The 23158-nt window shown below is 41.6% G+C and overlaps 1 protein-coding gene across 2 annotated transcripts in view; it reads left to right on the top strand.

Moving 5' to 3' along the window:
• Positions 1-21775, top strand: part of CCDC88C (coiled-coil domain containing 88C) — a 124646-nt gene extending 102871 nt beyond the window's left edge. The window contains exons 21-31 of one of the 2 annotated variants that reach the window (XM_074956122.1): positions 1295-1438; positions 3141-3327; positions 4673-4818; positions 6489-6578; positions 8086-8327; positions 12144-12329; positions 14203-14271; positions 15172-15240; positions 16302-16603; positions 17763-17978; positions 19321-21775. In XM_074956122.1, coding sequence (XP_074812223.1) covers positions 1295-1438; positions 3141-3327; positions 4673-4818; positions 6489-6578; positions 8086-8327; positions 12144-12329; positions 14203-14271; positions 15172-15240; positions 16302-16603; positions 17763-17978; positions 19321-20328 — 2659 coding nt within the window. In that variant the 3' untranslated portion in view covers positions 20329-21775. The remainder of the gene's footprint in view (positions 1-1294; positions 1439-3140; positions 3328-4672; positions 4819-6488; positions 6579-8085; positions 8328-12143; positions 12330-14202; positions 14272-15171; positions 15241-16301; positions 16604-17762; positions 17979-19320) is intronic. The other variant, XM_074956123.1, reaches the window with a different exon arrangement.
• Positions 21776-23158: the final 1383 nt, after the last annotated feature.

The raw sequence follows: 23158 nt of genomic DNA, 5'->3' as shown, positions 1-23158 counted from the left end.
CTTGAAATGAGAATTGCCAATGCCTGGTCAGATGAATGCAGTAGAAGTCTATTTGTTCACTGTACCTTTTTAATGTACTTCTCTATCCTCTGCTTGGCTGCTGTTTTGACTCTTCTTATAACAGAGTTCTTCCATGAATCACAACAGATATAGCTACCCCAGCAGAAGCATGCTATGGGGGTGAAAATCTGCTGTCCCACCTCCAGCAATGATTGCACACCATTGTCACAAAAAGCTGTGCTAAGTCAAGACACTGGTCATTTCCACTTCACTGAGCCAGATTCCTATATAGTCTACCCCAGTTTATGCAAACATAAACCTTGGCAGAGGACCCCAGTTGCAGAAAATCCACCTGAGAACAACTTACTACGGTGCAAAGTGGCCACAACCTGCCTTATATCAAGGTGGCAGTAAGGGATTAGTGTTATCTGAAAAATGGGCAGCCATGGCTTGAAAGGGACACTCAACCCCCTCATCCATGCCTGTCTCCTTTAGACATTAGGGAAATTGTTCCACTGGGCCAGCAGGGTCAGGAGAGATGTCACGGTAAAGCTGGGTGTCCTCAGCACAGAGACAACACCACTGCGCTTTCTCACTCCCTTCCTTGCCGCCCTTGATGGCTCCATAGGCAAACTGCACAAATCAGGAGGTGAAATAGAGTGGAGGCCTTGGGGCAAATAAACCCCTGTGATACCCTCTGGGATTTCTCATTACCAAATGAGTAGAACCATTTGAGCAACACAGTCAACCACTACAAAAGGCTACAACACTTCAACAGCACTCCTTTGGCACTCACGTGTCATGATCACATTGTCTGCCTCCTATATATAATATTTGAGGGCTGATATAAGTAGTTGATTTCACTCCTTTCTTGTTTTTGGCTGCCTCTTTATGCTCTGCACAGATGCTTTGGGACCTGCCCCTAGTAATTGATTCTGAATGGTGTGTTGGAGTAAATGGTGCAGTAGTGTCTGGGAACCCTCCCTTTAGGTTTCCTTCACCGCAGAGAAATCCTTGCTTTGTACCAGTTGATCAGGATGTACAGAGTGATCACAGTACTTACAACTTGCATTTCAATTCAGTCAAAAATATAATTGTGTAGTCTCCCTATAGGCTTATAGACTAGCCTGAATTCACTCACTTACTATAGATTTCTTTTGAACTCAACTACATATATACATATTGACGAAGTCTTGTTTCCTAATGGATGCATTTTTATCTACTGAGAAATCTTGTGCTAAAGGAATAAAAATGTGTAGGCAAAGCCCAGAAGATGCTTATTCGTCTCTTGTAGGTACAACAGTTTAGTAAAATACAAGGCAGAATTGGAAGAATTGGAAATTGTTCTAAAAACCGAGAGAGAGGTTCTGCAGCAAGAAAGGAGAACAAATGCAATAGCCACTGGAGAAAATCAAAAGATGAGAGAAGAACTGGACAGGTATGGCTGCTTGGAACAGTGTTTTGCATATATTAGTAAAAATTCAATCCTATGCAATATAGACTTGCTCTAATCCAATGTTGTGCTAACATAAAGTTCCTGGAAGCCTTCTTCAGTGTGTCTAGTCATAACAGAATTTCTGTTCCCTAATAGCTCTGTTTTGTTAATCTGCTCATGTTTGCTTAATCGCTGGTAGATAATCAGCTTTCTAATAATTGTAAATGGGTACTGTTAGTCAGTGATTCAGATGTAGTCTGCTGCTGTGACTTGCATTCATTCCAGATAGGCTGGGGCTATGGTTTCTGTTTGCATGTGGATCTGTTTTATAAAGGGTCTACTGACCAAATTCTGTGCTGACTTCTGGCATTGCAATCTCATGAAAATCCATGGAATTGCATGGGGCATAAATCAATGTGGAATTTGCCCCATGGTGGGGAACAGGAGGAACATGCCTTCCAGTTGTTGAGGAATCACTAGAGGGTGCTTTGCTACAAAAAGTTTGTAGAAGAAATGTTGTATTCAGTGTCAGCTGAAAGTGCTACCCAATATTGTCTCCCTTACATTTGTAACGATATTATTTCTGATTTGTTCAAGAGGTACTCTGGTGCCAGGAGTTAAAGCTCTGATGTTCCTTATTTTAAGTTGTAATAGCCTGTCCAGACTAGCAACACTGTGTCAAGGCTTAAGTACAAGAACTAAACATGGGTTAAAAGTGGGCTCAATGGTTTGTATACTCACTGGGCACATTTTAAACCATGCTGGAACCCACTAGTAGGCTAGTCTCTGAGTAGATTTAGACAAGACGGTGATAAAAATGTTTCAGGCTGGTAGAACTAGAGTTGTTGGTACAACCAGTGAACCTGAACCATTCAGGCAAGTTCATGGGGAAATTTTAAGAAGTAGCTTGTTGTAAGCAAGACCTGAGGCTTTATGTATACCTCATAGTTTTAACCATGTTTAAAAATCAAATGTTCTTTGAGTTTGCTGAAGATATACCCTTATGCTGTTCTCATAGAATGCAGGTTATTGCATTACTGCTGTGCAAACCAGGGTTCTCTGAGCTTCCTCTTTTCAACCCTGGGTCATTTTCCTATGTGGACAGGGCTTTGGAACAGTGTCCCAAAATTTCAGAGGGTTGGGGGAGAAGTAGGTTTGTTTGATTTATTTGTCAACAGTCAGAATTCACTCTTTTTTATTATTTATTTAAAAGGCATTCAGGAATAGTAGACATTTTTAGCATTAATACTGACTTAAAAAAAACACAAGTTGTCTAATTTATTGAAGTATTGCAATGTCTATGACATTCAGTGCACAATAACACTTACATTTCATGCATCAGGAAAATAAATTCGAATGGATAGTTCTTACCTGTGCCCGGTGGGGCTGTTTTTACATCAGAATGCTTTTAAATGTATTTTTATCGTGGAAACTTGTAACCTATCCTAAATGCTTAAGTACCAAAGAGGTGTAGTAAGCATTATGCTCTGTATTCTTTTCCTTTCAGTTCTTTTGTAGAGATGGAACATTTTGTGATACTGTTGGTGCTGTAGCTAACATGTAAGATACGATCAAGTAAAGAGATATTTAAAAATTGGCCTTGACAAATTCAGTTTAGATTTAACAACCGTGACTCAGCATACTGGTATTGTGGCTTTCAGTTGTTGAGTATTATATGTAAGCTCCCTGGTTTCTTCATTTTCAGGGTAAATTTCTTGCATAGCCAGCTAAAGGCAGAGTATGAGGGGCTGCATGCACACACTAAGGAGTTGAAAACCTCACTGAATAATTCTCAGCTGGAGCTGAACCGCTGGCAGGCTCGCTATGATGAGCTGAAGGAGCAGCACCAGTCCATGGATATCTCCCTGACCAAGCTTGATAACCACTGTGAGGTGAGCATCTAGCAGCAGGACATTTTCCCGCATGAGGTAGGGCCAGCCTTTCCAAAGGAGCCGTCTTCCTCTATGTTAAAAGGGCATCTGTTAAAATGTGCTCCAGTCCTTTGGAAATTGTTCACCTTGAGCTCTAAGCAACAGAAGAAAATCACCTGCGGTTAAGTTTTCAGTTGAAATGAAAGCCAGACTTGCAGCTCAGCTGCCTCTCATGCTGCGCATTTGCTTATTGGTTCTGAGGCAGGCACATCAAAGAGGTGATGCGCTGTCCGTAGGGAAGAAGATTTGGTTACACAACACTGAGTAGCAGGAAATTTGCGCAATAGATGTTGCTCCTTGGGAGTATGTTTGGTGTGAGCTCGGGCAAGGCAGGAGAAAAAGGCTTTCAGAAGGGGTTAAACCCAGAGGCAGGAATTATTTGGAAGGTGAGGAATCCTCTGACTTCCTGAACCAGCTGCCCCTCTACCACCTTCCTTTGCTGCTCGCCCTTGCAGTCGGGGATCCTGGCTTGAGGACTAGTGTTTTGTCCTTAACCTGATGACTATGTTGAATTTTTCCATGTGATTGAAACAGTGACAGCCAGCATGAAGGAACTGGTAAAACTGAGCGTATTTGCCTGTGGTAAAAGTTGTACACGGTTTATTTACCAAAATATGAGGGAGGGGGAGAAATCCAGTTACCCCTTGGCCTTTTTGGCTTTGAATGAGTTCTAAACCTGCTGGCTAAAGATCCACTTCTGTTGAGTTGAATTTGCTACCACATCTTTTTAGGGCATAGTCCTACAAAGTACTGAACACCCTCAGCTCCCCTCGCTTAAGTGGGAGTTGAGGGCGTCCGGTGATGCTCAGGAGATACTCAGCACACTGTGGTGCTGGACTTTTGAGTAGCGGAAGGGCAATGTTACCAAGATACAGCTGGGGAGAGAGAAGTACAGGATATTGGGAAGCAGGATAATCTTGTGGGTAAGGCGCCGAACTGAGATTCGGGACACTGGGTTCAGCTCCTGGCTGTGCTACATAGTCCCTGTGTGACCTTGGCCATGTCACTTAATCTCTGTGCCTCGGTTCCCCATCTATAAAATGGGGATAACACCACTCCCCTACTCCAAAGAAGGTTTGTGAGGACAAATTACCACAAGATATGGGCTCAATTCAGGAATCGCTGAAGGAAATTCTTTGGCCTATGTTATGCAGGAGGTCAAACTTAAGTGATTATGATGGTCCCTTCTGGCCTTAAAAATCTATGACTCTACCCAGGTAATTCTGTACTTGTGCTAATTTATTATATTGCATTCAGAGTGAAGTCAAGTGCAAAAGGAAAATTTACCTCTTATTCTGTTGTCTAGCTGCTTACCCGTCTAAAGGGAAATCTGGAAGAAGAGAACCATCATCTCCTAAGCCAGATCCAGATGCTGAGTCAGCAGAACCAAATGCTACTGGAGCAAAACATGGAGAACAAGGAACAGTATCATGAAGAGCAGAAGCAATACATGTAAGAGGCTAGAAATATTGACTTGTGACAAGTAGGAGTAAGCTGATAGGCAAGAAAAGAAATGGTGAGTGTGGAAAATGTTATATATCAGAAGCAGAAAGATCAAGATAACTGGTGGGCGCACTGGATTCCCCAGGTAGGTAAAGGACCATTTAAGGAGAATAAAGACATTGTAGAGAAGCTGTATCTTTCCATGTCTCCACCACAGAGGATGCTGAGAAGCTATCTACCCTAGACCAGAGATAGTCAATAGTTGAACTGTAGGCCAACTCCGGACCAGCAGACGCTTTTGAATGGACCGTGAAATCTTTTTATTGACATATTATTGTTATTACGGTGTGAAAAATGTTTCTGTGGAGTGTGGACCTTGACTATACCTTGTCCAAGAAATTTGGACTTTGACTACCCATGCCCTAGACCAACTCTTTTCAAGTAATAAAGATGAGGTACTGTGAGATGTTGAGGGGTGAAAACAGGAGGTGCTAAAACCAGATGATAAAAGAGCAGCATCCAAGAGCTCTGAAGGAACTATTACCAGCAGGAGAGTGGGGTGGGGGGAGAGAAAACCTTTTGTAGTAATAAACACCCATTTTTTTATGGTCTGTGTGTATAAAAACATCTTCTGTATTTTCCACAGTATGCATCCGATGAAGTGAGCTGTAGCTCACGAAAGCTTATGCTCAAATAAATTGGTTAGTCTCTAAGGTGCCACAAGTAGTCCTTTTCTTTTTGCGAATACTGGAGGAGTGGAGGATAGCGCATGTGTTCCAGGCACTAAACATGGGTTGCCGCCAGTTAAGCAATATTTAAGCTCATTTTAGTGATTTATGTTTCCATAAATATTCAACACAATATTCTTTTAAAGGACACAGAGTCTCTAAGGATCCAAGTTCTTCATCCACTTTCACAATCTCTTTTTTTAAACTGATTCACTAAAGTATGGCACTATTTTCTTCTATTTTACATCTACAAACAATCTAATCTTCACAGGGATATATGGGCTCTCCCTGTACTACAGTGAGGATGAACAAAATACATTCTTGTTCCTCATTAGGGTAGATCCTTGGATTTACAGACCCAGGAGGTAGGAGTGATCCTGAGAATAACTGACTGAGTTTTACTTCAGTACCAGGAAAAATTATTGAAACAGTATTTGTAAATAAAACACCTGGATGAACATATGATAGAGACAAACCAGACCGGCTTCTGAAAAGAAAAGTTGTGCCTGTAGATTTGCTAGCATGTCAGTTAAATGGTAGCTAAAAGAACTGGGAGAAATAATTTAGCATTGTAGCATGACTCTCTGAAAACATTGGCATTGTTCAAAATACAAGGCATGTTGGTTTCCTACTACCTATCTTCTCTTTATTGAGACCATAACTGGTGAGCCTTCTATCTATGACAACTGTATCAAACTGACATGTCAGTAAGGTTAAGGTGTGTTTGCGTTTTGTTTTCCTAGACAGTTAGTGAATAAGATCAATAGGGTTAAATTACTTCTCTTGCTTGAATGCACTGGATAAGAAGGCTTTTTGATCTGTAAAGTTCTAACCTGTAGGACGGCCTCTTTCTTCTCCTAGTGACTGTTGGCCTTGCCCTTCCATTTTGTTACCGTGGTGAAATCCAAGCAAATCCTTCAAGATCTACCTTTTTTTTTTGTATTTTCACAGTGATAAATTAAATACATTAAGGAGACACAAAGAAAAACTGGAAGAGAAGATAATGGATCAGTACAAGTTTTATGATCCTGCTCCAAAAAAGTAAGTTCCCTTCCATTTCCATGCCACTATTGCAATACAGAATTGAGAACAAAAGGGGATCTTCATAGCTGGAGAGGACTGAAACCCTGTGACTCCCTGCCAGGAGATGTGACAAAGAGGGCAACTGGTGCCTCTGGTCATCACTACGCTGTCCTCCTCTCACCCCAGAAGCCTCTAGCTTTAATTGAGATTCTTCTTGATGGGAGCCTGTGCATTGTCCCCCACAAACTCCATTGGACATCCACACAAAAGTTAACTGACTCAAGCTGAAATCGTCTTTAGCATGTGCTAACATAGACTCCAGTGCACATGCGGAGTCCCAGTAACTTCATATTGGGATCTGAGTCAATATAAGCTTCTACCGGGAGCCATTTTGCCCTGACGAATACCTTCTTCTTCCTCCAGGAGTGAGCTTCAAGCAGCAGAACCCATCTCTGTGAGGGAGCCGGGGGGCGGGGACAGAACAGTGCCTCTATTGGTGCTTTAATGCTTTCCTGAAGCGGGGCCTGAGTGACTGTTTATTAAGTAAAATGTCAGATTCATCTATTTAAAAGACCATTCCCTAAACCTGCTTCCGGGTAGCAGAGGAGAGAGAGAAATAAATTATCATATTTTAGTAATGGGAGAGGCCAAGGTATTCCAGTGCTGAGGGCCATACAAGATCCTGGTATCCAAAGGATGCTGAATTGCTGATCAGGGTGGGGTCGTTTAATCTGTTTGTGAAAGCCTCACAATATAATCTGTCAGTTTTTGTTTCAAATCCTGTGCTCGAATTCAAGCTAGGGTATCAGATCTGAGGACCCGCTAAGCAATGTATGGCCACTAATCTGGGCTGTCAGACTAGTGGGATGGTTTAATCAACAAAGCCACCTCTGTCTGTCTTTGGAACTGCATCTTCCCGTTGACACTGAATTGGCATCACAGACAATAGGACCCAAACAATGATTAAGCAGCAGCGCTGCTTCCAGAGCTGCTCTTTCAGTGAGGGATAAGCAGGCCAAACAGAGGAATAGGCCTTTTAAAAAAAATCAGTGAAACAACAAAACCGTGTGAACCCCAGCATAAACGTCTGACACGCCCAGTGCACTGGACAATCCATACTAATGGTTTGAAGCCTTGATTTCACAACTTTTCAGCCTATTCATGTAGCAAGGCCTCCCACCCTATTAAAATGTTTCATGTGGGTCCACACATATGGTTTTGCTTCTAACCGTGGGACAGTCCCCTTATTCAGATCACTAGCTCTGGAGAAATATTTCCCTTGACTGACACTGACCTCGAAGGAGGACAACCAGCCACTTTCATTTTGTGAAATCATTCCCTGACCACGTGTTTGATGATAAGATCTCCACATCTCACACTCTGGGGACCCTGCACCCTGCCTTAATTCTCAGCATAATTTAAAAGTTGGGGGGGGGGAGGGGAAGCTGTGGCACAGTTCTAGATTTCAAGGAAAAAATGTTCAAGTATTTTATGATCTTCCCTTATCAAAATGTTCCTCTAACAGGAAAAACCACTGGATTGGAGCCAGAGCTTTAGTCAAACTGATCAAGCCAAAGAAAGAGGCTACAAGGGAGCGATTGATATCATCAGTGGAGAGTCCTCGATGGCACTCTGACTCCACAGAGACCGCATCATCTCCATCTGCTTTTCAGATATTCAGGCATCAGCAGGAGAGTCTGGATAACACCTCTCTGGGGTCAAACTCTATGGAAGAGAAAGTGAGCCACAACGGAGCTTCAAACAAAGGTATAAGTCTGGCTTAGAGAGATAGTTAATGAAATAGAAGTCACACACTAGGCATTTTATTTGCTGGGAAGGCTTAATAGGCATGATTCTTATATAATATATTATGTCACCATGAGTTATACCCTTTTAATATTAAACCAGTATTTATATTTATTAGTTTTCCTTATCTATGACTTGTTTTTCAGTTTTACATTTTCCCTGCATATGTTGCATGTTACTTAATAAGATGATGGGCAAAATTAAGTTAGCTTGCAAAAAGAAAATAAAGTCCATCTGTGAAACTATGTAATTCACTAGCCTTTTCTGTTGTTAAAGTTGTTGGTGTGGTATAGTTTGGCACCAGCAGAGGGCACTCTCAGAAAATAAATGCAAGAAGAATAAAATAATTTTAATTTCTAATAAATGCCTATTATTTGTGGAGACAATGGAGTGTTTCCATTTGTAGTCGGTTTAAGAGTTTCCTAATGCAAAGTTATAACAAGTAATTTCTGTGATGTTGCAAGAATGTGATATAAAAGGAATATAATTTTGTGCGTGTATATTTAGTGTAGTGTCTTGTTTTTGTGTGCAGTTGGGAGAATTATTTTGTACAAGAATCAAATGTTCCCAATAATGCAGAATTTTAATGGAAACCCCCACAAAATTAATGAATTATTAACTTTGCAAAAAAAAACCTCCAACCTTCACTGCTGCTACTGAGATCGCTCAGATCTGCCTCCATTTAACTTTTTGTCCTCTAAGAATATTTTTCAAGGAACAACTTGAATGGTCTCAAGAACTTACACTCATGGTTTCATGCTGGGTGTGAGGGAAGAATGGAGGGCTCCATTATTACAAATGGCAATTTAGAAAAGTCTTTAATTGTTTTAATTCCTCTTTCCCCTCATCCCCCACCCCCGTTCTGCATGGTCTGTGATCAATGTGCAATGAAAAGGCATATTTAAAATCATCTGTATCTTAGCCGTGTGTAATTCCAGAAAATGTGAAATGCGATCTGTGTGCATCCAGAGCTCCCACTGACCTAAAGGAGAGTTTGGGATGAGCAAGAAATGCAGAGTCAGGCCCCTTCAGAGTGCCGGGGACTCCATGAAGTCCTCTAAGGACTTCACTGTTACTATGATTTTACATGGAAGGTGCTCAGATACTGCGGTGGTGGAAAGCTGTATATGTTACCACTAAGTAATGTTTCAATGCACATGAATTATATCAAGTGTATATATAATATGTTATAATACATTTTATTATCACAGATGACATTATTGGCAGTTCTAGATAGAGGTTGCTCATGTGTACCGTATTAACTAATTATGAGTCTGATTCCCTAAACATTATTTAGTCATAGTTTAGTCTTTTTCATGTTTCACTGGATTGTGTTGTCACTTAGCTGTTTTAAGACATTTTAGTTATATTTTTATTTTTTTGTTCACTATTTTTCTTCTTCTTCTTTTTGGAATACCTGGGTGATAACAATTTAGCTGCTCAACGCAAAAAGATTGCCTTTTTGAGAAGCAAAAGCAAGGACAAAGAAAAGCCTCCTAAGTCTCCATCGAATCATCAGTCTCTCACTAATCGTCTGCGGTTCTGGTCTTCTTCCGACATCCCATCCTCTCCTAATGAACCTCTTTCTTTCTCGGAAATGGGAGATTTCTAACACCTTGTCTTTATTTTCATATATTTCTCAAGTTTAAAACAAAAAAACCCACATGCTTAAATGAACACACACATTGGTACAAACACTCAGCATGTCCTTAAAATAAACTAAATACAAGCACAGATTAGTTGAATGTGGACTTAATTTTTTCAGTAGAAGATGAATCATTATTGCACACTATGGATCATTTCTTCAATGCAGTATACTTTTAGGGGACCTTATGACATACAGTATGCGTATGTATACTGGCTGTGGTGCACGTTATAAGTAAGTGAAGTTGCTGTGGGCTTTATTGTCTTCTTGCAATTACAGACTTGCATCATGTCCAGTTGAAATGTGGAAATTGCTTTTGCTATGCTTCCTACAATGTATTATCCCTACTAAAATACCAAGCTAATATATAAGCACACTCAAATCTTGGAGATTTTTCCAGTGCTCTGTGCAGCTAAATTTAAGATTGCCAACTTATTAAAATTTCTCTATGCTTTCAGGCAGTCTTAGATCTAGAGATATAGTGGCACTCATTAGCAATGCTACTCTCCAAATGTCTAAACATTTGCATTCTAAACAGCCATTTTTAGAAGTTTTATAAGTTTGGTTGTAAAAATTCATCTTGAATGAAAGTTGGGGGGTAAGATCTGAGCCTCTGAGCATTTGGTTTTTGAGAGTGTTTTTATGTCACAAAAGGTGATTTGATCTCTTTTAGTTGCCCAAACTCCTTACCATCTAGTAGTCATTGCTATTTGGTGGCTTGTGAAATGAACTCAAGGTCACAATCCACTTCCTGTTGGACACGTGTCCATATCACAGTTGGTGCCCTTGTGGTCATCCTCAGCAGAGAGGCCAAACTCCCCTTTCTCTCCCAGAGGTTATTCCTCCATATCAGAGCTGAGCACACTGGCACAGCAGCATAGAGAAGTTTGCACTGTCGCTACCTGCTCTTTGGATTAATAGAGAGCATCAGTCTCCAGGGCTATTAATTCAGCATCTTCGAAGGGCACTACATTAATTTTTCAAAGGCAATTTGAAATATTAACTTGCATGGCAAGTTTTAGCCCATAACAATTTTTATGGCTGTGCTATAAACTTCTAAAATGTGGGAGAGAATAAAAATGGTGTAGACTTCATGCTGTGGAAGCACACACAGACTGTACCTCTGCTATAAAAGACATTTTTTTCTGAGAGAAACTTTCAGAAACAGCATAACCCAATAGTACCCTCGTCCACCTTCTCTAATACATTTGTGTTGCTGCCCTGTGCCTTTGAACTAACTGGTTTTGTTTTGTCCCTGCCAGCTGTTTATTCTGACCACCTTGCTCTGCTTTGTTTTCAGTATCTAATTACCATTAATTAACCTCACTTCAGGAAAATTTAGGAAACCAGAATCTTGCTTCTCATCAAGGCTGTTTTCTAAAATGAAGGCTTTAAATTTCGCTCTGTTTTATTTGAGCCTTAAAATATGTATCAGCTGTGTTAACTGGGGTTTTTTAATACATTCCACCTCATCACTGGAAAAAAGACTTTCTGTCCACCTAGGTGTGTTTAATATTTTAGCAGGCAGTATTTGTTGTTAACCAAAAATCCTGTTTAAGAAATCAGTGCATTGAAGGAGGAGAGTTTAAGCCTCTGGAGAGTCTGAGCTCTTATCACAGCAGAATTCTGTGTGGACAGAGAGTATATCTTTACATGAATCCTGTTAGGTGATTTTAAAATCAGGAACCTTTGTTTTGAATATGGCTTTGACTCGTCAATATATCGAAGCTTTATTCCCTTTTATTACTGAAGCAAGTGCTTATAAAATGTACCTTAAGGCATTTCATATCCCACTTATTTGTTCTGCTTTCATGTCTTTGCTCCCATGTCTATCCTCTTCCTTTCACAATATGTGTTGCATGTATAAAAACAACCTTCCTACTGACACTAAATTAGCCCTTGTCACTCCGAAGCTCCCTAGTGAGCAGACATAGGATTACAAAACTGGTTACAGAAATCTCTTCCCCAAGAGTGAACTGGTTCTTGAAAAGCTTGCAAAACTAGCGCCTCTATTGTGCATTTGTGTGTGTGCCTGCTTGTTGTGTCTATAAAAGTGGATAGATAGATAGATACATGTTTGACTGTGTTGTCCTCTATTGCCTCATTTATTTATCTCTTTCTCCCCTGCTCAGCGTTAATGGATCTAAAACCAAACCGAATTTCCCAACGTGGAGGCAGCAAAGATAATGTTGAAAATTCAGCAGACTCTGCCACTAAGCACTGCATGGAGCTGGGTTCCAGAACTTACTCTACCTCAGCCATCCATGTGACCACTTCAAGTTCTACTCCCACTTCCAGGCACCAAAGCAAACCCAAAGGTGCGTGGTGCAAGCTTGCATTTAGCCTATCTACAGCTAGTCCAACTCCCAGTACTTGGAGCCCCACTTCACTGTAATGTGACCTCCCATCATAACAGATACTGCAAGGTACATAATAGGCCTTCTACAATTACAGAAGCTCAGCACATGCTATAACGAGAGCCCTGCAAATCCATGGATATCCGCTTCATATTCACGGATATCCGCATCCCCGGATGCAGATACCCACAGACCATTTTTGTGGATCGGATGCAGATACAGCCACTCAGGGCTCTACTCACTGGTGGCACCTGCCCCACGTTATCCAGATTGGGCAGCCCTGGGGGCGCAGTGCACTTGGGGCCAGTGGCCAGTGGCTGGGATTGGGCGGCAGGCTGGAGCCGGAGCCGGGGCTGTCCAGCACCCGTTCGCCACACCGCTTCCTGTCCAGCAGCTCGGGTCCCTCCGGCATGCCCGCGTCCCCACCATGGCTCGTCCTGGCAGCACTGGCTGCGCTCCTGGCCCGCCAGCTGCTGGACAGCGGGGCCCGCCCCCAGCCACAGGGATTGGAGCAGGTGGGGCCCCAGCACCTCACCTCTTCGCCCCACTGTGATGCAACACACACTGCTGCTGCCATCCCTTGCAAGTCCCCAGGAGCAGCACACAATGCGACACCCCTTCCCCCATGCCCCCGCACCGTCCCTTCTCCTCAAGACCCCGGCCCTGCACCACCCCTTACCCCCGGTCTCCACCTTTGTGCCGCCTCTTCCCTGCAAGACCCCACCCCCGGCTCGCTCATCTCCGGTCCTTCCCCCACCCTCCCCATCGCTAGCCGTTGCAAGATGGCTTGCTGCTGCGGGTACAAATGTGGATACACATAAAAGACGGCTAGCGGATGGGTTGGATGCATGTTGATTCTGGTGGATGAGGATCCACATTTTTATATCCGTGCAGGGCTCTAGCTGTAACACAGTGGTCCCCCTGATAAGTTATAGGTAGGGCCCTATCAAATTCTCAGCCATGGAAAACGCGTTATGGACCATGAAATCTGTTTTTTTGTGTGCTTTTACCCTATACTGTACAGATTTCATGGGATAGATCAGCGTTTCTCAAATTGGGGGTCCTGACCTAGAAGAGAGTTGCAGGGGGATCGCAAGGTTATTTTAGGGGGGTCATAGTATTGCCACCCTTACTTTTGGGCTGCCTTCAGAGCTGGGCAGCCAGAGAGCGGCGACTGTTGGCGGGTGCCCAGCTCTGAAGGCAGTAGCCCGCCAGCAGTAGCACAGAAGTAAGGGTGGCAATACTGTACCATGCCATCCTTACTTCTGCGCTGCTGCTGGTGGCGGCGCTGCCTTCAGAACTGGGGTCCTGGCCAGCAGTCACCGCTCTCCAGCTGCCCAGCCTCTGAAGGCAGCACCGCTGCCAGCTGCAGCGCAGAAGTAAGGGTAGCAGCACCGCAACCCCCCTACAATAACCTTGAAAGTGCCCGTCCCATCCCCCCCCCCAACTTCTTTTTTGGTCAGGATCCCTACAGTTACAACACCATGAAATTTCAGATTTAAATAGCTAAAATCATGAAATCCTATGACTGTGAAATTGACCAAAATGGACTGTGAATTTGGTAAGGCCCTAGTTATAGGGCTTCTTTACACTAGCAAAGCTACCATGTGGGAGGTCACATTACAACGCACTAGTCTTTCCCTCCAACTCAACTTGACTGTGGGCCCATTGATTCAAAATGGTGGCCAAAGAGATGGATACTTCTCCCATGTAACCTTTATAAAGTCATTCAACAGGCTTTACCACTTATACTGTAATGGTCTGTTCAAGGTAAATCTTTGGGATTGACCTTCCTAAACTTAATGTTACCTAGTAAATCTTATATTCTTTCCAGGATATAATTCAGAGGATAATCTTTGTGACCAATCCCTTGAGGTAGAGTTTTCAAGAAACAGACAACATGGTAAGTTTACGGAATGTAAGATTACACTAACCCTCTATATTGGGGCCTGCTTCATAATGTCTAAACAAACCCTCATAGGCCATTATAGTTAAACTCGGATTATAAAATGATCTGAAATTGTTTATTAGTAATTTCTTTAGGGTGTTAGATCCAAATGTTTTATTTTTATCTTAAGATTTTAAAAAAAAATTCATTATTTCCCAACGAAACTTATAAAAAAAAAAGAAGAAATTCCTAATCAAGACAAACTGACCTGCCTCAGCAGCAGCATGTTCAGTGCATGCACTGATTTTTAAGATCAATATTTACATATAACAGGGAGGGAAGGAATCAGCCATAGTAGATTTCTTCGGGCGTGGTAGCAGCAGCTCTGGGTAATAAGTGCCTTCCTGGAGGACTTTGAATTTGCAAGCTGGTTAACAGCACTAAAAATTCACTAGCTCGCCTCTAAAAAGGATCTTGAAAATAGAGGAGAAGAAAGAGAAAACGTTTTAAATAAAAATGCATGTTTCATAGTTGGACCAATAAAAACTACCTTAGTATATCAAATGTAACATCACATTAGCCCTTTTCATCATTAAAATTTCTCTTTGTGGCAAACATAATTACTGTAGAAGCGAACTGAAGAATACATTTCTCTGCACAAAATGGTAGTAAGAAAATGAGATGTTCTTAAACACCTGACAAAGGAAGAATAGGGTTGATTTGTGTTGTGTCCAGGCTCTCACTTGATGTACATCACATTCTGGTAAAATTTTCAAAAGTACCAAAGTCATATTTTCAAAAGTCACTTAGGCATTTAGCATCCAAAGTCTCACTGAAAATCAATGGAACTTGGGCTCTTAGGCACTTTTGACCTTGTTATGTGCTCATGAACTTAATATTCCTGTTTCTTTACAGTTTCCAAGCCAAATAGTTTAGAGAACAGTCGAAATGCATCCAGCAATAGTTCACCTCTCAACTTGAAAGGTAAGATATTTTCAGAGCTGAGGTGCCCTCTGCCGAACAGGAAATGAAATTGAATTGCATGCAAAGCATTTTCTTTTCTTTCCAGTTGGGCTTGAACAAATAACATGGTTTTGTAATCTGAGCAGGGGCCTGGCTACCACAGAGACTTGAAACAATGCTAGCAAGAATAATTTTTTAAAGTATGAACGTGACTAACATGGCCTGAATTCTAGGACAGAGAGAGACCAATTCTTCTGCCATATCACAGGCATCATTTTGGGGTATTCTGATGGATGAAAGTCCAGAGTTAAACTCTGTCTGTATACACAAGCAGTTCTCCAGCATTCTCATTCTGTGCACAACTTCATAAGATAAACATGCCCTCTAGGTTGCTAGAGTTCTGTCTATTGACAAGGATAAACCTATTAGGCTAAACGTGGTGAAGCCACTTTTTGCTGCCTCACTGGCAAATTCTGGCTCTCAAGTTGGCACAAAGCCAGGGCTAGGAGGCTCTTTTAGTGCCACAGAGCTGACACGGAGGCTCAGCTGTCATCCCTGCTGCTAGCAAAGAGCCTGGCCATAGGAAGGGATGTGGCCAGGATGCTACCACACTGTACCAACCCCCTGGTGGCTGTTTCAACTCCCTAGGACCATTAGCAACCAGCATAATTTAGAGGAGCATCAAGGCTGCTGTACCTTGTACTTGAGGACTGGCCCTGCACACAACAGCCCCGAGATCAAGGTAGTGCAAAGCTGACTTTTGTTGTGTGCTCTTCTGTTGTGGCTCAGAATCTGGCTCATGAAGTAGAACTTCTTACTCCTGTTCTGGGGGCAAGTACCTCGGCTCATTTAACTGGATTCATTTTTGAAGCTTTGGAATATATACTGTTCCTGGTATTCTGAATCTTTGATTTCATATGGTTTTGGGGAGGAGGAAATAATGATTGTAAAGTCCAATTTTAGTTGACATATTCAGCATGGAAAAGGAACTGAATCATACATACTTACCTCAGTAGGGAGTTGACATTCTGCTAAAATAGAGGAAAATAAGCGTTTTTAATGCTGCTTATTCCCCTCCTCAGGTTCTTCAGATCATATCCACGGCAGATCTGAGAGCCTCAGCAGTGAAGATATGGTGCCAAGTAGAGACACACCTGCCTTGCCCAGAGACAGCTACATCTGTCATTCCACTTCTGCCATCTTAAGCTCTAACAACAGACAAGACCCCTCCCTTCACAGGAATGGCTCAGTCTCTTATGACATACCTCAGAGGAGTAACCCAACCCAATCCTATGCTGGCAGGCAGCGATCTGCTTCTCCTGGCAATGACATGGTGACTTTGGAAGAGTTTCTGGAAGAGACCAACAAGTTATCCCCACCGAGTGTACGTAAAATAAAACTATAGCTATCTCAGGTGACATGAAAATATTCCAAGCTGATCTGACAGGGAGGGGACAAAATAAGAAATACAGTGAGATTCTCACTAATAACTGTGAGACTCATGAGAGAGGAAAGGTGGGTGAGGTATTATCTTTTGTTGGACCAACTTCTGTTGTGAGAGAAAGAGAAGCCTTCGAGCTACACAAAGCTCATTGTGAGCTATGAATTTTGGAAATCAGCATTTAAGCGAACACACACCCCCCCTCAAAAAAAAACCCTAAGGATAATGCATCACAAATATCCTGTTAGTTTATTTTTATATTTGTAGCTAGAGCTAGTGAAATAATTCATTGCAAGTGATATGTGTTGGAATATTGGTATTTTTTCATCTATTAATTCTTTGTGATTAAACTTTCCCATTATTCCACCAGCTCTAAGTTTAGGTGAGTTTTAATTATTTGTGAGCTAGTAACTGTTCTGTGCAGTATTCTACAGAATTAAATTTTAATCATCTGAACCTTTGATACAGTTCTTGGCTGCTAAAACTCTGCCAAAAACTGAAGCTTGATGAGCATCACTAATTGAATGATAAAGTGTGCATCTTAAAGAAGGTCTGCTCTATTTAAAAAAATCTCATGATCCAATTTTTTCAGGGGGATTTTATTAAGGATTTGGGGGAGGGAAGTCTCTGTTCCCCTGGATTGTGTTATCTGTTTCTATGAACCATGTGGTGCTGTTGTGCTGTTGGTGAAATCAATCCTACAGTATTTCACTATGCTCTTAAAGATGTTTTATAGGAAATAATATGCATTTGTTTGTAAATGTCTTGTATTGCTTATTGATGGTGCATATCAGTCTTGTGAAATGTCGCAGTACAAAACATGTTGATGTCTTCAGACCAAATTCACTGCTGGCATAAGTGAATGAAAGTTAATGGTACATCAACAGCCCAGTAGCATTACTGATGTCATCGGAGTCCCACCCTCTTATGACATCAGCGAATTTTGGTCCTCAATGTTTAAGACAAACCTTTTAAAATGTACCCTAGTCCCTTGTTGTGAGTCCTCTAGGGGTAAATTAGTTGAATGCAAAACACTCGTTGTCTGTAACCATGTGATCATGTCTATATTTTCATTCTTTCTGTCATCCTTGTTCCTTTTCAGCGGCGACACATCTTAAATGAAACCGAAATTATCTCATTGCACCAATTTCTGTTAGAAGCTGATGCACTGTATCCCTCCTGCCATTTCCCATCTCATTCCCTCCATCAGGAACCTTCGCGTTCAGTCGAACCAGTCCTCAGTCATTCGTGTTGTGACAGTGTGAGCCAGAGAACTGGCAGGGGGAGTAGGAGAGCAACTTCGCTGTATATCCCAAGGGTATCCATCGCTATCACTGTGCAGTTAACGGCTCACCCCCTCACTCCAGCCTGCAAGCACGTTAACGCCTATGGAAGCTTGTTTTAATGTTTCATCACCACTTTAGTTTAAAATCTAAAGTAGCCAAATTACTCATATTAATGATTCCTAAAGTATTTCTAGTGTTGAGCATGAGCCCCTATTTGGTGGGAGGATTGTAACAGCACAATATGGTGGCCCTCTAATTTTAACATGCACAACAGAGATTTAGATTAACATAAAAAATAACCCAGACTCTTAGCATTTGATTGAACCTGGAATGCTTCTGACACAGTATGGAATTATGAGCTGCTGTTTTATAACTATTACTTTTTACTGTGAGCAAAATGGGTTTTGCTACTGGAAGTAACCTTCTCTGTAAACTCTAGTGAAATGAAAAGCTATATTAAACCATGACGTACTACCCCAGAGAAGAGCAAAGAAATGAAATACATCAGGTTGTTTCAGCACATTCTTTTTATAACTAACATGCCCATTAACTGTTCACAGCATGCCTTGTACTAATACCTCAACAGCAGTTGATAGTGTCATCCGTATGTTTTGCATGAGTCCATCTCCATTAAGCATTTATTGTATATTTTATTTTATGGCCAGGTTAATTATTTGCCTTCAGAATATTGCACATTAATTTCTGGATGATCAATCATTCATCTATTGTACATACAGCATCTAATATGTGCAGTATGTTGGCCTTGGTCCAAAAAAACTCAAGCCCAATGAAATTGCCCTATAGTAGGCTGCTAGCACATGTCCACTCAGAGTAATCACCTGTTGTTTCACTAATATTGGAACAAGGTGTTGTCCATAACAGCCTGCATTCTAGAAATGACAAACACTCAATCACTGATGTGCACTAAATTGGCCGATACTAAATGAAGCAAAAGAGCTGCAGCCCAGGGTGCTATCAAAATGAATTTCTTTAACTGGTGACAATTAAACTGGCAAATAAGGCTGTCACAATCTAATTTTAGTCATCATGTAACTCATTGATCTACATTTAGATATTCTTTCCTCCAGTGCTCACAGCTATAGGCACGAAATAAGTGGTTTTATATAAGATGTTGAGGGTCCCTCAAAAGTTGACACTGACACACCAATTAGTGCGTAAAGCGCTTTGAAGGTGAGGCATGTTGTACTTAGTGCCATGTGCTCTCTCTCATACATTTACTTTGTGTTCATCCCTGGGTTGCTTGATGTGTGGAATTATGTTGTGACATCCTTGAGAGGAAAATTGCTCGCTAAACGCATTTTCCTAATAACAGTGTTGCCTTTAATGTGCCATGTGTGTATTTTCTCCCCGTAGGACACTTCCAGTAGCAGAGATGACTTGCTGAGTGATTATTTTAAAAAAGCAAATGAACCCCCTCCTGTTGGGAACCAGCTGGGTCAGCCAGGTAGAAAGGAGACAGCTAAGATGCCTACCAGCTATGTGTCACCAACTATAAAAATGACCATCGCCAGTGAAGAGGGGAGAGTGGCTAAACCTGGACACTATGTCAAACCCAACCTTAGACCAGCTGAATCTGAGCCGCTGGCAAACTCCACAGGATCTCTTAAACTTCCTTCCACACTACCACATCAGCCACTCAATGGGCTGAGGCAGATGGCACAACCGCAGCAGACCAGTACGATGAGCCAGAGGAATGCCTCACTGAGCAGAGCGTTTAGTCTGGCCTCTGCAGACCTCCTGCGAGCCACAGGCCCCGAGGCATACAGACAGGAGAGCCCTCAGAAGCTGGGTGCAGATGTGCGTGCTAGCAAAGACTCTGGCAGTCAGACCTTGCGGCTCTCTGTGCCCCCAGGCTCTCATGCTACTGTACGAGACAGGCCACAGTCTGCAAAGGCAGCGTGCACCTTGCAAGGTGTCGATTCCCGTTGTCGGCAGCTTGACGTGAGACGTCTTTCTCTGGCACCTCCAAAGGAGGAGAGGCCTCTTTCTTTTCATCAGTCTTCTGCTGCTGCCAACAGTGTGCAGCAGCAGGAACGAGCGAGTACAGTGCCTGGGCAACACTATCCACCCACACAATATACACCGGCTAAAGTCAAATCCAAGCCAGCCCCACGCTCCGGGGAAGTGGCCACCGTGACTCCTGTCAGAGCTGCCTCTAGTAACACTGAGGGCGATGTTACCCAAGGGCAAAGTCGGAGTGATGCCCTCATTACCAAATGCCAGAGTAGGTCACCAGAAGGCCACACTGGTGCAGGGGGAATAGAGGAATCCAACAGAGGGGGCAGCTCCAGGAGCACTCCTGGATCTCCAGATCCCCATGGGGACCAGCAGACTGTCTGGTATGAGTATGGATGTGTGTAATCCGTTGATTCGTTTGGTAACATGTTTTAAGCTAGTGACATTTGGGTGGAATTTGGTAGTGGCGTTTGTCTAGACACTGTGGCAGGTCTTAAAAGGCATTTACCTGCACCTCATTTTCTAGTTTGTCTAAATGCCTTCCAGCCATTGGTTTTTAATGGAACAAAGGACATTTTCACGGTTAAAACAAAGACCTCAACAGCCAAACCAGGGCCTTTCCTTTAACACTATAGTGCCTAAAACAAAGTGGACCTCTTATAGACTCCCACAAAACATTTTGGGCCTAATTTTCAGAAGTGCTGAGCACCCGCAAATCCAGCTGAAGACAAGGGGATCTGTGAGGGCTCACCACTCTCTGACAATTGGTCACCCCCTCTCTCTATCTTCATACTGCCCTCCCCCCATGTTCCCCCAGATTCTGCATTAAAGAAACATTCATGGGTCATATTTAACTGTGTTGAATTCAGCCCTAATTTTGAAAAATGGCTTAAGATAGCATAAAAGATCATGTAAAATCCAAACTCCTCCCTGGGGAAAAGAACCAGACGCTTGCAGTAGCTTAAAGAAAAGCTGAAGGGCAAAAGTGTATGGCTTTGCAGTGGGTCTAAGTAAAAGCAATTATGTTTGTAACAGCTGCATTTTATAAATAGGAGGAGTAGAATTAAAGAGTCCCATGTTAACCGTTCACATTGGGAACTGTTTGAACACAAAGAGGTCAGTGTACTTGCCTCGCTGCCTGCACTATACGCACAGTTCAGCAGATCCTCGATTCTGAAAGCTAAGTGGTGCTGCCTTTTGACACTTGCTTTATTTTGTATACAAACACTGGAACTGATACAGCCTGTTCAGGGAGATGCCTGATTTCAATGGCGTTGCAAAAATGGCATCCCATGTACAAAGGTGACTTGTACACATGTAAATGAAAAGTTAAATCATTGTACAGGAGTGCTGTGTAAACTGTATTAATAAATGTGCTATCACTTCTTGCATCCCCATGTGCATGATTGCCCATGTCCTAAGTAATATACAGGAATCTCTCTCATATGATGAAGTCTTTGTTTCTGTCTTAAAGAACTTGTTCAGTGTAGAAACCAAAATAATGTTATATACATGAGAAAGAAATTTACTTTTAAAAATCTATTTATGCTCAAATAAAACTTCTCATATGTGTCTGTCAGGAGTTTCATCAGTTGCTTATGTATATATGATGAAACGTGTGTCTTTAATTCTATTTCGTGTTTGTAAAGGTGTTTTCCTTATGATAGACTAAATCCCTAAAGAATTTTAAGATTTTCCTTACACTGGTTCCGATTTAATATAGTAAAAGACATATGTAAGCAATTTTAAACTGATATTAGGTCAGTTAGGAATGTTTTTGTTATATAGTATGTAGCAATCACATTCTGAAAACTACAGGATTGTTTATAATAAAAGATTAAAAAAAAATTGGTGCGATATATTTTTTCCTTTAGAAAATCCCAGATTCACAGAGATGGGGCTAGATCTGAGTCTGGGAGATTTGTGTAAATTTATTTTAATACTGAAAAGTATTCACAAACAATATAGTCACACGTCTCTGTACAATATTTCCATATTAGCTTTATCATAAATTGATATTGTTTAGATTGTAATCTCTTTAATGAGGGCTTCAGGGCAACAAATTGTGAATTAAATGACAGGCATGCCTTCGTAGGATCAGGCACTTAGATGTAAGCATTTCTGAGCAGAGATCATTTTAAACAACACCAAGCACAATTGTTGATATTTAACAAGTATGAATTTACATAACACTTTTCATGCATCAATCTCAAAGCACCTTACAAACGTGGATAAACATTATCTCCAAACTGAGGAACTGGTAAAGTGACTTGCAACATTCCCTGCTATTTCAGTCTAGAACCCCAAAAAGGCATGTCTTTATCTACTGCATTCTCCTCTTTTAAAAATCCTTCATCCAAGAGTTTGCTTGGATATATTCACTGACCTCCAGGTTAAACTACTAAAGAGTTAGAACCCTATCTGCGAGATTACAGTCATTGTAGCAGCTCTGATTTGATGAGGACACACGAGTTTCATCACAGCCTTGATCTCTTCAGCTTGAAAAACAATGTTTCTAATTATTTATTAAACTGGCATGTGAGGTGTTTTTAATCCCTATTTGTCTTATTTAAACTTATACTGCCTCTATCTCATATCTAAGTGCATCACATAACTTTAAAAACGCAAATTGTAACAGTGACTATAGCTTAAAGTGGTCTTAAAAACCAAAGCCACTGTGAGCCTAATATCCTGTGCTGTAGCACTCAAACTATCAAGAGAATTAACATTAAAGAGTGAGTAGGCAAAGGTGAGTGCTCTGTTATAGGGACATTATACAGCAGTCTGTTCAATGTATACATCATTATCACTTGATCTTTAATAGACTTGGTGGCTATAAAATCTTTGCTACGGAGTATATCAGTCCACTCATTTTCTATTCAGTGTGAGCACTCGGAACATTTCGCTCCCTCTGAAAAGGCCTTTGAGACAGGGAATCTCCTGCCTCAATACAATAGAATTCCCTCGGGAAGCAGTGGAATCCCCAACACTTGACAAATTTTAAAATAGGTTAGATAAGCTGATTTCCTAATACAAACTAATGGAAAAAATACTAGGAAGAACAGTCTCTAGTGCTGACAGGGACGTGAACCAGGTGATTTAATAGATCTATCCTTGCTTTAATTTCCATAGTACCACTATCTTCCTTATAGCTATCATTCTATGTTCTAGGAAGCGGGTGGGTGTAAAATGAGATGTGGGGTTTAGAAAGGGTTGCTTTTATTTTGCTTTGTTA

Source organism: Natator depressus, chromosome 6 (genome assembly GCF_965152275.1).
Source record: "Natator depressus isolate rNatDep1 chromosome 6, rNatDep2.hap1, whole genome shotgun sequence".
Classification (NCBI taxonomy): Eukaryota; Metazoa; Chordata; order Testudines; family Cheloniidae; genus Natator; species Natator depressus.
Note: the sequence above shows the minus strand (reverse complement) of the source record. Positions and strands in the feature narration are given on the sequence as shown.